This window comes from Condylura cristata, unplaced genomic scaffold (genome assembly GCF_000260355.1).
Source record: "Condylura cristata isolate star-nosed mole 26May11 unplaced genomic scaffold, ConCri1.0 scaffold00027, whole genome shotgun sequence".
Lineage (NCBI taxonomy): Eukaryota > Metazoa > Chordata > Mammalia > Eulipotyphla > Talpidae > Condylura > Condylura cristata.
The window spans coordinates 10,773,934-10,786,863 of NW_004567128.1; the positions used below are offsets into that span (position 1 = coordinate 10,773,934).

At 38.1% G+C, this 12,930-nt stretch overlaps 1 protein-coding gene across 1 annotated transcript in view; it reads left to right on the plus strand.

Annotated features, from left to right (window-relative positions):
• The window catches only part of ZFX (zinc finger protein, X-linked), a 46,734-nt gene extending 39,538 nt beyond the window's left edge, over positions 1-7,196 (plus strand). The window contains exons 6-8 of the mRNA XM_004689920.2: positions 144-296; positions 826-966; positions 1,775-7,196. Coding sequence (XP_004689977.1) covers positions 144-296; positions 826-966; positions 1,775-2,958 — 1,478 coding nt within the window. The 3' untranslated portion in view covers positions 2,959-7,196. The remainder of the gene's footprint in view (positions 1-143; positions 297-825; positions 967-1,774) is intronic.
• Positions 7,197-12,930: the final 5,734 nt, after the last annotated feature.

Sequence of the window (12,930 nt, forward strand, 5' to 3'; positions counted from 1 at the left end):
AGTCACCAACGTTTATGTAAACTCTTTCTTTTTTGATTGCTATAACTGCATGATAACATCATAGAAGTTTTAGGTTGGTATCATTGGAAAGCAGCAGTGTGAAAATTATATTAAGTTAACCACCGGAATAATTTTGTGCTTAGATGTTGCCGAAATTGCCGATGAAGTTTATATGGAAGTGATTGTAGGGGAGGAGGACGCAGCAGCGGCAGCGGCTGCCGCTGCTGCACATGAACAGCAGATGGATGACAGTGAGATCAAGACCTTCATGCCGATAGCGTGGGCGGCCGCTTACGGTAGGTCACACAGCAGCCCCCAGGACTGACATGGCTCTTGGATAGTGTGTGAATTCGTGATTGAAAAATGGTTTCTGTAGGTATCAGAAATATGAACTACTAGTGTAATGTGAAGATTATTTGATTTGATCGAGAGTAGAGGAAGGTTATAAAGTATTTTTTGTCTTTATTTTCAACAGGAAATTCCTTCATGTGTATATTATGTAGAAGGAAGTACTGCAAGAAGTATACAGGCTTTCAAGCTGAAACTGCATCTTGATTATATGTGGCCCATGACTTTATAACTTTGGGAGATAACAAGGGACTTCATGGGGCAAAATGCTGACAAGTGTTTTTTAGATTTGAAGTTGGGCATGTCCTGTGATTGCACTATAATAAATGTGCTCATAAAACCCATTGCCTAGAATGGGGACTTCTTGTCATTCATGAGTATCATGGCTTACTTTTTGTTGTTGTAGTTAATAAAGAATACCTAATTCTTTATAATTTATAATACTGTATAATTTTGTTTTTTAATGCACACTGTTAGGTAATAATTCTGATGGAATTGAAAACCGGAATGGCACTGCAAGTGCCCTCTTGCACATAGATGAGTCTGCTGGGCTCGGCAGACTGGCTAAACAAAAACCAAAGAAAAGGAGAAGACCTGATTCCAGGCAGTACCAAACAGGTGAGGGCACACGAGGTCCACAGTGCAGCGTGCTCTGCGAGCTCTCAGATGAAAGTAGAATGTATTCACAGAGGTGTTGTGATGGCATTTTAGCTGTTAGACCACATGTAACTTGTGTAATGAATTTGAAACTATAATTTTAAGAGTTCAGTGATATTCATGAATGATTTCTTTGGATAAAATGAAACCGAATGGATCAGACATGGATTTTGAAATTTAAATCTGAGGTGGCTTTTATGTGGAAATGAAAAAAAAATCCCTTAAATATGTTGCAAACATTAACCTTTTTAGAAAACTAAATAGAGATTTAAAAAATGTGATTATGTCAGCATAAAGCAGGCATAATAATGTACAGAGCAGCAGGACAAGTACTTGAGTGCATGTGACTTAATCCTATCTATTCTTATCTACTGATTTTCATATTTTAAAACTGGGCATATTTAAGTTTTGCTATTCATTGACAACTATATATTTTTGGTAACCAAAGCAGAAGTGTTAATTGCAAAATTTACAGATAATTCTCTACCAATTTATGAATCGATGCCACTTTAATCACTAGTTGGTAGCATTACATATTATTTGTTTTTTAAGCTGGAGGCATTAAGATTGGTACAGTCAAATTGAGTGAAGTTTCCAGACCAATTTCTCTTTCTAATGAGATTGTTGGAAATGGTAAAAGGAATAAGTAGCAAATAGCTTAACTTAGTATTACTTGCCCAGTAATATTTAGCAAACACTTTAAATTCTTGAAGAAATCAAAATAGAACTTGGTTTGATCACTCATGGTCCTTTCTTTTCCCTTTCTTAGCAATAATCATTGGCCCTGACGGACATCCCTTGACTGTCTATCCATGCATGATTTGTGGAAAAAAGTTTAAGTCAAGAGGTTTTTTGAAAAGGCACATGAAAAACCATCCTGAACACCTTACCAAGAAGAAGTACCGCTGTACTGACTGTGATTACACTACCAATAAGAAGATAAGTTTACACAACCACTTGGAGAGCCACAAGCTAACCAGCAAGACAGAGAAGGCCATCGAATGTGATGAGTGTGGGAAGCATTTCTCTCATGCTGGGGCTTTGTTTACTCACAAAATGGTGCATAAGGAAAAAGGAGCCAACAAAATGCACAAGTGTAAATTCTGTGAATATGAGACAGCTGAACAAGGCTTATTGAATCGCCACCTGTTGGCAGTCCACAGCAAAAACTTTCCTCATATTTGCGTGGAGTGCGGGAAAGGTTTTCGTCACCCCTCGGAGCTCAAAAAACACATGCGAATCCATACTGGGGAGAAACCGTACCAGTGCCAGTACTGCGAGTATAGGTCTGCAGACTCTTCTAACTTGAAAACTCATGTAAAAACTAAGCATAGTAAAGAGATGCCGTTCAAGTGTGACATTTGTCTTCTGACTTTCTCAGATACCAAAGAGGTGCAGCAACATGCTCTTATCCACCAAGAAAGCAAAACACACCAGTGTTTGCACTGCGACCACAAGAGTTCGAACTCGAGTGATCTGAAACGACACATAATTTCAGTTCACACGAAGGACTACCCCCATAAGTGTGACATGTGTGATAAAGGTTTTCACAGGCCTTCAGAACTCAAGAAACACGTGGCTGCCCACAAGGGTAAAAAAATGCACCAGTGTAGACATTGTGACTTTAAAATTGCAGATCCGTTTGTTCTAAGTCGCCATATTCTCTCAGTTCACACAAAGGATCTGCCATTTAGGTGTAAGAGGTGTAGAAAGGGATTTAGGCAACAGAATGAGCTTAAAAAGCATATGAAGACTCACAGTGGCAGGAAAGTGTATCAGTGTGAGTACTGTGAGTACAGCACTACAGACGCCTCAGGCTTTAAACGACACGTTATTTCCATCCATACAAAAGACTATCCACACCGATGTGAGTACTGCAAGAAAGGGTTCCGGAGACCTTCGGAAAAGAACCAGCACATAATGCGACATCATAAAGAAGTTGGCCTGCCCTAACAAGACTGCTGCAGACATTTGTAGAGATATTGGCCTTGAAGCAGAAAATTATTTGAAAGCCAATTGGTCTCGTTCACATACAATACTGTATATTGATTTATGCTGTGTACAAATAGAGTTACTGCTTCTAGTTGACTTTTTTTTTACATTTTGTTCAGTAGTGTGTTCTGAATTCTATTCAGTTTGTTTAATAAATGGGGAAAAGCAGCAACAAGCAGGTTGCTTTTAAAGATAATCCCTGATTCTATACTGAATTTTTCTATCTTAGAAGTTTTATATTTATTTAATTATTTACCTTGCTTACCTTCATGGTACTCTTCTAAGACCATTTAACTTAAAGTTAAGGTAACTTTAGATTGGTAACTCTGAAAGTATTCATTGGGACTCTTTTTTTTTTTGTCCTATAAATTTCTCACAATAAAATTGTCAGAGACATCTACTAATATAAATGGGAGATTTTATAGTCAGGTCTAATTATCCTAATTTGGAATTCATTTACTTGTCTTAATATTTTCAGACCACATGACAACAAAAGTCTCCATTAGATCTTTTGTGTCCCTGGCATTGCTGAGTAAAAAACAATGTCTGGGTTCCTGTTTCCTTTTCATTTTGTTTAACAGACAAAATATACTCTTATTTTTGGCTTTCTTTGGAGTATTTACATCTTTTGTCAGCATTAGCAAAGTTTGAAAATTTTTGCTTGATCCTATTGTAATTTGATTATTCTGTCTGTGCTGCTTTGTCCTGGAATTGTTGTGTGCTACACATGAGACTTATTGAGGACTGCATTTTGGAATCTCCTAGAGGTAATTCGTGGCGCATAGGATCTTTTGCAACTTTATATATGTAAATGTACCCTGAATTATCTATATGCACATATATATAACGCTTATCTGTGTGTATTGCTTATTTTACATATTTATACACACAACCCCAAGTAGTAGTTGTTAAAATCTATAATGAAAAGTATTAAATTTACGATAACATGAAAGATGCAGGGATGCATGAGAGAGCATTTGTGAATCATGCTCTTTAGAGAGACTACTCAGGTGAAGAATTAGAAGGAAAATAAGGACACTAGTATTTTTAAAGAGTAAAGGTATTTTCTTTTAAATATCTTTGGTAATTGAAAAATAGAAGTTAAGATGTTTCTAGATAGAACATTTTCATACAACTTCAACTCCATGCCTTTATATTTTTCTGAGAAGCTAATGGATTTCCAGACAAAACTCCCTCAGTTCTCTCTGAGCAGCCTAGGAGGGAACTCCTGTCATCAAGTGAGGGGTCTGAGGAAGTAACAGCCCCACTTACCAGAGATTGGGTGCTAATTATGTCTTAGAGTTGGCAAGGTCAGCCAGTTCAGTTATTTCTTAGTTACAATTAGCAAACTTTAAAAAGTTCAGTGTTCAAGTTGGTTTTGATTAGAAGATAAAGGTGTGTTTTAAATACATGAGGAAAATCTGAGGCCTTATTCGGAATATCACCAAGTCTTTCAGTTGCGTTTTTCTTTTAGAGTTGACATTTTTTAACAAATAGCTTTCAGTCAGTCATAAATTCATGAAGTGAACTCGGTTAATTAGAATTTGATTATGGTAAGGTGAATCTTGGAGACAAGTTTTTGGGGTCCCTTAAATCGGCTATAGGCACACGAGTATCTGGCACGTGTGGGAAATGCGGAATTTTCTTCCACTTGATAGCGCCTTGCCATTCACTATGGTGCTCCATCCCTTTTGTGCTATTAGGTTTTTACCTTTTACCTTTCTCTTTGCCAGCGATTCTTGTATTCAAGAACTATGTTTGTAGGGTTTAGAAATCTAAATATTTGGTGTTTGGCAAACCTCTCAAGTGCTAGATTGATTTAGTCTAGTTCTAAATCAAGTGCTTTAAGCTGGTATGAATGCCAACCTGAATGCCAGTTCAAGCCAAGTCATGGGCTTTTGTCCTCTTGGCCCCCGTAACTTTTTTCTTTCTTTTTTTAAGTGACTTATAATTGTGTGATTCATTGCCCCGCACTTCTATTCTTGAAAGCTCTGTCTGTTTTTTTGTGAGAACCTTTAAAATCTTCCTTAATTTTTACTTTTCCCAAAAGTAATGTAAAACACTTAAGCAGAAATGGACATTAACTTTTATATGTCCTACAAAATTAATACAGAAATATAATTGGTCGTTTATATTTTTTTAAATAAACTGAAAGATAAAGAACACAACACTTTACACACTTTATATTTCTCTTACATAGTCTGGAATCATACACAATTCTTTTCTTTTTTTAAAGCACAATATTGAAACCTTTAAAAGGTATTTAAGGGTTTGGTCAAGTGAATATGATAAATTGTATTTGTCTGTATAAAAAGAAAATGAAATTGTAGTCACTGTTATGTACTGACATTAGTTACAACCTAGTTTTAATTCTTAAAACAATTTTGATTAGCAAAGCTAAAAAAAATGGATGTTTCAGTTAAATGTTTTAAAGAGGTACAGATTTTTACAAGGACATATCTAAGTTATTGTTCTGTAGAAATATCCTATTAAATATTGTATGTCCCGCCCTCTGTACACTTTGTAAAAAACTTAAAATACATAAAAAGAAAATCATATAGGGATGTGTGACATTATTGTAATTGTGTACTTGAGAATAACGTGCAAAAATAAAAATCAGAATATTTTCCTGTTAATGTTTAGTCTATTTGATACCAGTACTAAGTTAATGCTTTTTCTTAAGAAAAAAAATGTACAGTTTTTGTAAAACCTAATAAACATCAAAAGCAGTGGATTATTTTCATTTCCCCATTTCTTAATTACTTTTATGCAGTAGTGGAATGCAAAAATACTTGATCGCTTTAAATTTTGTGAGTTGGATGCAAATACTGATATTTCAGCCCTGCGAATTTGCAAGTAATATTTCAGAAAAGAGGTGATTGGTGAAACCTTTGATGAGCAGCATGTCCTGGAAATGCATTTTTTTTTCTCTTCATAAAAAAATGGATTTGTTTTATTAGCACCTCCAGTCCCCTTGAGATACCTCTCCTAGGCATAATGTGGTTTTTGAGAGCACCTAATGTGCATTTTCACTTCAGCCCCACAGCAGTTAGCAGAGATTACTGCCGGCTGCAGGAGCCCTGCTCTCTCTCATGTTACCCCTAGTGCCTGGTTGGGAGGAATCTTGTAGTCACTAGATAGTGAAGGTAGGTCGTTGTCATAAAAAATCAGTATTTATTAAAAGTTTTCAGGAGTCAAAAAGGACAAGCTACATTGAGCCAAGTTGGTTTTTAAAGATGAGATCCTAGCTTTCCAGTTATGTAGGAAGTGCTTGCCATAACAATTGTACCTAATCCAAACTTGAAGTAAATGGTCAGGAGAACATGGTGAGCGTCACTGTCCAGAGCCAGACAAAACCATCACATGCTGGAAAACAGCTGTAATAGGACTGCTGACAGATAACATCTAACCATTCTCTGATCCCAGTCAGATAATAGGCTTTTCTGTTCTCTTGCAATCTCAGTATTAACAGTTGTCTTTAATTTCCACAAAATGTAAGCCTCGTGTAAGGAAAGCCTGACCATTCCAAAATCTTAGAGGGGTGGTACTTCAAAGCAGTGGGTTTCAAAATGTAGCCTAGCAGCAAGGGGTAACGTCATAGTCCCCTGGGACTTTAAGATGCAAATTCTCAGCCCCACCCCCAACCCACTGAATTGGGAAACTGGGTGTGAGATCCAGTCATCTGTGTCTTAACATGTCGATCAAGTGATTCTGACGCAAGTTCAAGTTTGGGGAACAGTTTTAGAGCACTTGAGGAACATACAAGATTGCTTTTGTGCAAAGTTGTGCAACAGCTTGGAAGATAGACAAAATCACACACAAATAGGCAGTGAAAGTGAAATGGAACTTTCATACCTTCCGTTAACCCCTTTAAAAAGTGAACTTGCCTGTGGATAAGAACATCCTTTAGTGTAGAGATAAGGAGTGCGTACTTCATAAATCTTGTTTGACCTCCCCTAAGTGACCCTCCTCAAAGGTAAATAGAATTCAGAGGAAGATTCAACAAGTAAAAGAGAAGGGCAAGGAGAGTGTGTGTTTAATTGGCTCAGTGTTATTCATATCTGGGGGAAAAAGCGTTTTGCCACATTCTTCAGCTGTTTAGACAAGGTTAAAATTAAGTTTGCCCTTGAGGATTTTGTTTTCAACTTTTTTTGTATATATTGTTTGCCTTTTTCATAAAATCTTGGATGTGTTATATGTTGTTCCTGTTATTTTTGACATCTTTGCTATTGTAAATAAATTTCCTATTTTGTTTTAAGTTATGCTAGTGGACTGTTGGCTGTAGACAAGGCATACTCCCACAGATGCGCGCACACAGAAATGAGCCTCAAGTCACAGTTATTAAGTCCTCACTAAGGCACAAGCCGGAAGTGATGCTATCCCTTACATAGTTTAGCACTTCTAGCACCAATGACAGAGATGGAAGTTAGTCCACCCAACCTGAGGTCAAAATCAAGAATTAATCTCCTTTACTTGGTTTTTCATATTCACTTGGTCCCTCATGTTTGCTTGTGTTGATGGTATTCTTGAACACAAAGTATTCGGTACCTTGGCATCGTAGTGCCCTGCTGATACTGAAAAACCACTAGGGTACTTGCTATAGAAAACCTGCTTAGGAATTCTGGTGGCATTCATTCCTTATGTGATTACCAAAGGAATCTCTAAATGCCTTGACTAAAATAGCATGTGTAACTAGAACTATATTATTTTGCCTTCCAAGAGCAGGTTTTACTTTTCCACCATGCATGTGTTTGACTTGCTATGCGGAACCCGTTTCCTTTTGCCTGAACTGTTTTTGAAATAAGAGGAGGTATTGAGGAGACATCTTTTGGGGTTTTGGAGGTTACAACCACACCAGTCATCCCCTCTGGACCCAAACCACGCTGAAAATAGACCTAAGAAACCGATAATTTAGTGTGTGATTTCATCTAGCCAAGCTGGAATAGGAGACCCAGAGGCTGAGTGTTACCCTCTGTAGAGACTGTTTGGTGTCTCAACAGAGAAACGGAGTGAGTGGAAGAGAAGGATTGCAGCATCCTTCCCAGTTTCCCTGGGCTGGGCCTCAGGCAGTCAGAGAAGAGCTTCCTTATGCTCATTAGGCCAGTTTGGGGTTGCCCTGTGGCATCAGTGAGTGCACTGGCAGTGTGAGGTTTTTACCACAGGTTAGCTTTCCATATTTCTGTCTGTAGTCTCCTGTTGACTTTGCCTGCTCCCTCTTGAGGTGGAGGTTGTGACAGACTTTGAAAGATTTAGTTCTTGTTTCTCCCAAGACAGTATGTTTTAGTTTTTCTGCAGAAAAATATTTTTTCAAAGAGCAAATTTACTTACTATACAAAGATGGAAACCTTGCAAATAAGTTATTTTTATTGCATGTTTTTGTAACAAAACTTGGAAAAAATGATGAGTCACCATGTCACTTACTTTATTAAAGGGATTGTTCATCTCTGTTCTCTTCCAGTCTTAGTTCTTACCCATACATCTTACCCATTTTGTAACCACAATATTGAGTCTGTTTAGCGATTTTCCTTACAAATACCAATTATTTCCATGTGTGTTGTCTGCCTTTAATTTTTTATGTACATTCTTTTTGAAGACAAGGAAGATTCTGAATGGTACAGAGAAGAAAGTAAAATCTGCCCCCCATCACTATAATAACACACAACATTGTTGCCCTTTTTAAAATGTCTTTGCAGTTTTTATTACATTTTCAACTGCAAAATATATGTTATGGTATCAAATGATGTACAGTACAAAATAAGTATAAAGACACAACTTGATATACTTCTTCCAAGCTGATATCTTTGAGGTAATCATAGTCAACAGATCCCATGCATTCTCTCAATGCTCATACAAACCTGTATAAAGATAGATACATAGAGCAAGAGGAGGTTTTGGTTAAATAGTTTTTAACTAAAATGAGATTATGTAAATATCTTTGCAAGTCACTGAATATATCCATCCACCCAGCACAGTAGGCTGAACTCCGTCTCATTCTCTTTTACTAGCTGAAAAGCTTTTCAGAGATTGAACCCACCATAATTGAGTCAACCATTCCTCTTTTGCTAGACGTTTAGGTTATTTCCAGTTTTCTGCTACTACTATAATGCTGGAATAACTTCACTGGTGCATATAATCCTGACAGACTTGTGCTTTGATATCTGTAGGGTGGATTTCCCCAAGATGTAACTGTCCCGTGGAAGGATATGTGCTGTTTTTAATGTGTTACTAGATATTAGCAAACGATTTTTTTTGTTAGAATGTAAATTCCAGGAGCGTAGGGGTTTCTTGCTGCTTTGTTATTACTGTTCACTTAGAACCATACTGTGTAGCAGGAACCAAAGAAATACCTGGGGAATGTTGAGGTTTTCAGAGTAGTAGTAACCCACACTCCCAAAGCAATATATGGGAGCACCCATTGCATTCTGTCCTATAAATTGTGGGTGTCAGAGCCAATATTACTGGTTAAAAAAAATCTCTACTGAGGCCTTCCTGGTGGTGCAGAGGTTAAAGACACCGCTATCAAGCTATCTCCAGCTACTGCAGCATGAGTTCAATCCCCAGCCGGCCAGGGAGCTGACCCAGATGGCATAGCAGACTTCTGTCACCTCGCTGCTCCCCTCAGCAGTTTGCCTGTTCTGCTCCCCACTCTGTCTCTGGTGAGTCCTCTTACCCTCGGGCCCTCCTCCCCACACTTATGTCCTACACCCCAGTTCTTGTATGCGTAAATAAATAAATCTTTAAAAAATAAATGAATAAAAAGTAAAAAAAATCTCTACATATGCCATCCATCATCTTAATCTGCTTTGATCTCACTTTAGTGGCCTTAAGTAATACTTTTAAGTCTAGTAGCCCTTTGATCTTTCTCTTCGATGACGGCCTGTTCAAATCCTGTGTGCTGACTTTTTATTTTGAAACTTTTCTGTGCATTAGGCCTATCAACTTTGTAATACATATACAAACAACTTTGTAATGCATTTGTAATACCTTAATGCACATTTTTCTAATCTGTGATTTATCCTGTGACTATTTGCTGTCTTTTGACATGTACAAATCTTTTATATTTGCGTAATCAAATAGGCTTATTTTTTTGTCTCTAAGATTCCCTGGGATTTTTGTCCTACTTAAATAGGCCTTTTCTAACCCAAGTTTATACAACTATATGCCTAGATTTTTTTTTCTGATAGTTTTATTGTTTTAATTTTTTCTGGCTTTGATTTTTACACAATTAAAACTATTTGGGTATATTTTACTTTGTTTTGTAGAGAGCCTAATTTTTCTTTGGAATAGTGAACCAACCAATTATTACAGTACCCTTTATTAAGTGAGTCATCCTTTTCCCATGTGATTTGAAATCACATTTAATTATGTATCAAGTTCATATATCTCCTTGAATTTATTTTTGAAGCCTGCTCTGTTTTATTGATCTATTATTAGTCACCCTCGTGCTGATACTATCTTGCCTTATTCATAGTACACTGTGGTGAACTTAAATTGTTTTTTTTTTAAGATTTATTTTATAGGGCCTCCCTGGTGATGCAAAGGGTTAAAGCGAATCACTGTGAAGCTATGCACAGCCACTGTAGCACAAGTTTGATCCCCAGCCAGGGAGGTGACCAGACCTCTCCTGTCTTGCCCACTGCTCCCCTCAGCAGTATATTTCAGTCAGTCTGTGTGTTCTGCGTCCTACTCTGTCTCTCATGGATGCTCTCACCCCCACACCCCCACCTCTGGTCTACACCCCAGTTCTTTAAAAAAAAGATTTATGTGTACAAGAACTGGGGTACAGGCAAGAGGTGCGAGGGTGTGGGGACAAGAGGATTCACCAGAGACAGAGTGGGGAGCAGAACAGGCAGATTGACCAAAATCCACTGCTGAGGGGAGCAGAGGCCAAGACAGGAGAGGTCTGCTGTGCCATGTGGGTCAGCTCCCTGGCTGGGGATGGAACTCGTGCCCCAGTGGCTGGTGATAACTTGATAGAACTAAGACTTCAATCCCTGTGCCACTAGGGAGGCCCCCTGTGGTGAACTTTAACATCACAGGGCAAGTCTATGTCTTTTTCATAGCTTTCTTTTTTGTCATTAATCTATTCTTTAATATATATATTTATATCATTGTTCCTTTTTGCACAGCATTTGCTTTCTCCTCTCAGGTGTTGTCCCCGTAAAACTCCCACCACCCGCTCCCCCTGCACCATCACCACAGTCCCTTGTGCTCTTCCCACTCTTGTTTTGATCCCTCTTCCCCCCTCTCCCCTGTAGAATGTCTCTGATTTACGGTTGCCTGTTATTTTGCATAGTTTCCTTGACATTTATTCGTCCAGAGGAACATTGAGATCATTTTGCCCAGTTTCCCACAAGTTTTGCAATTTTTATTCAAATTGCATGAATTTTTAATACTATATTGAGCCTGACACATTTATCATGCTGTCTTCACATCCATATTCCTCCATTTATTCTGGTCTTGTTTTATATTCTACATATTATTGCTTTCTTCACATAGGTCCTATACTTTTCATAAGTACATTATAATTTTTTTAGCTACCTAAACATTGCTAGAGTATAGAGAAGAGCTATTAATTTCGACATATTTTTCACAGATAACTTACCACATCTTTCCAATTGTAATTGGTAGTTTTTTGAATTCCATCACATCATAAAGATGTTGATTATTTCCTTATTGCATCTTTTGTTAGCTAGCACTTCTGTTACAATGCTGAGTAATATATATTTATAGCAGGCTTTTTCTGTGTTACTCTTGCTTTTAATACTTCACTTAGGCTAATGTTGGTTCTGGAAAAAGCATTTATCAAAGTTAGCTTCCTTCATTTTGAGGGGGGAGAGAAACATTAAGCCTTTAATTCTCTTAAATAAAATTTTAAAATTAAGTGTTAATTTGGTAGGGTCCTCCCTAGTGACGAATGGGGTAAAGCACAGCACTATGAAGCTGTCCACAGCCACTGCAGCATGAGTTTGGTTTCTGGTCAGGGAGTGACCCACAGGGCACAGCAGACCCCTCCTGTCTCACCCGCTGCTCTCCTCAGTGTGTATTTCAGTAGATTCAACTGTTCTGTTGCCTTCTTTATGTCTGCTGAACCCTCTCACCTTGCACACCGCCCTGTCAGCAGCTCTGGCCTATACTGCAGCTCTTGTATGCATAAATAAACAAACAAACCCTCTTTTTAAAAAACAAACACTTCTACAATGAGATCGACAAAACAGAGCAAAAGAAGTTGCTTTTGTCAAAGTCACTGGGAAAATATGGTGGTGAGAAATACGAGATTAAGTAGCCTTGTGTCACCTCTCAGGAAAAGCCAGAAATCCATGATTTAAAAAAATTTTTTTTAAAGATTTATTTACTTATACATACAGACTGGGGTACAGGCCAGAGGTGCAGGGGCAGTGAGAGGATTCACCAAAGACAGAGTGGGGAGCAGAACAGGCAGATCAATGAAGTACACTGCTGAGGGGAGCAGTCGGTGAGACAGGAGAGGTCTGCTGTGCCTTTGGGTCAGCTCCAGGGCGGGGATCGAACTCATGCTGACGTGGATTCAGTTTCTCAGTGCTGTGCTTTAGCCTGCTGTGCCACCAGGGAGAGGCCCAGAAGTCTATGATTTTAAACAAATAAATAGTAAATAGTTATAAATGAATTCGCATATATTCTTCACCAAGGGCATGAGAAAAGATTTTTAGCAAGAAAAATGTTTAAATTCTTGCCATCTCCTTCAGGGGATGCAATCAGCTGCACTACCTAGGAACACATGACACAAGAGCCACTGAAGAGGCCAGGTGGCAAGACTACTCAGCCAGTGCAATGCAGGCCTTCTGAAGAGCGCTGCCTCATTTATATACTTTGAAATCACAAGGGCTTGGGCAGATATAGGTAATTCGTGATTCTCTAGAGTCCAGTAGTGCCCCCTGGGTCTGTTCTATAAGC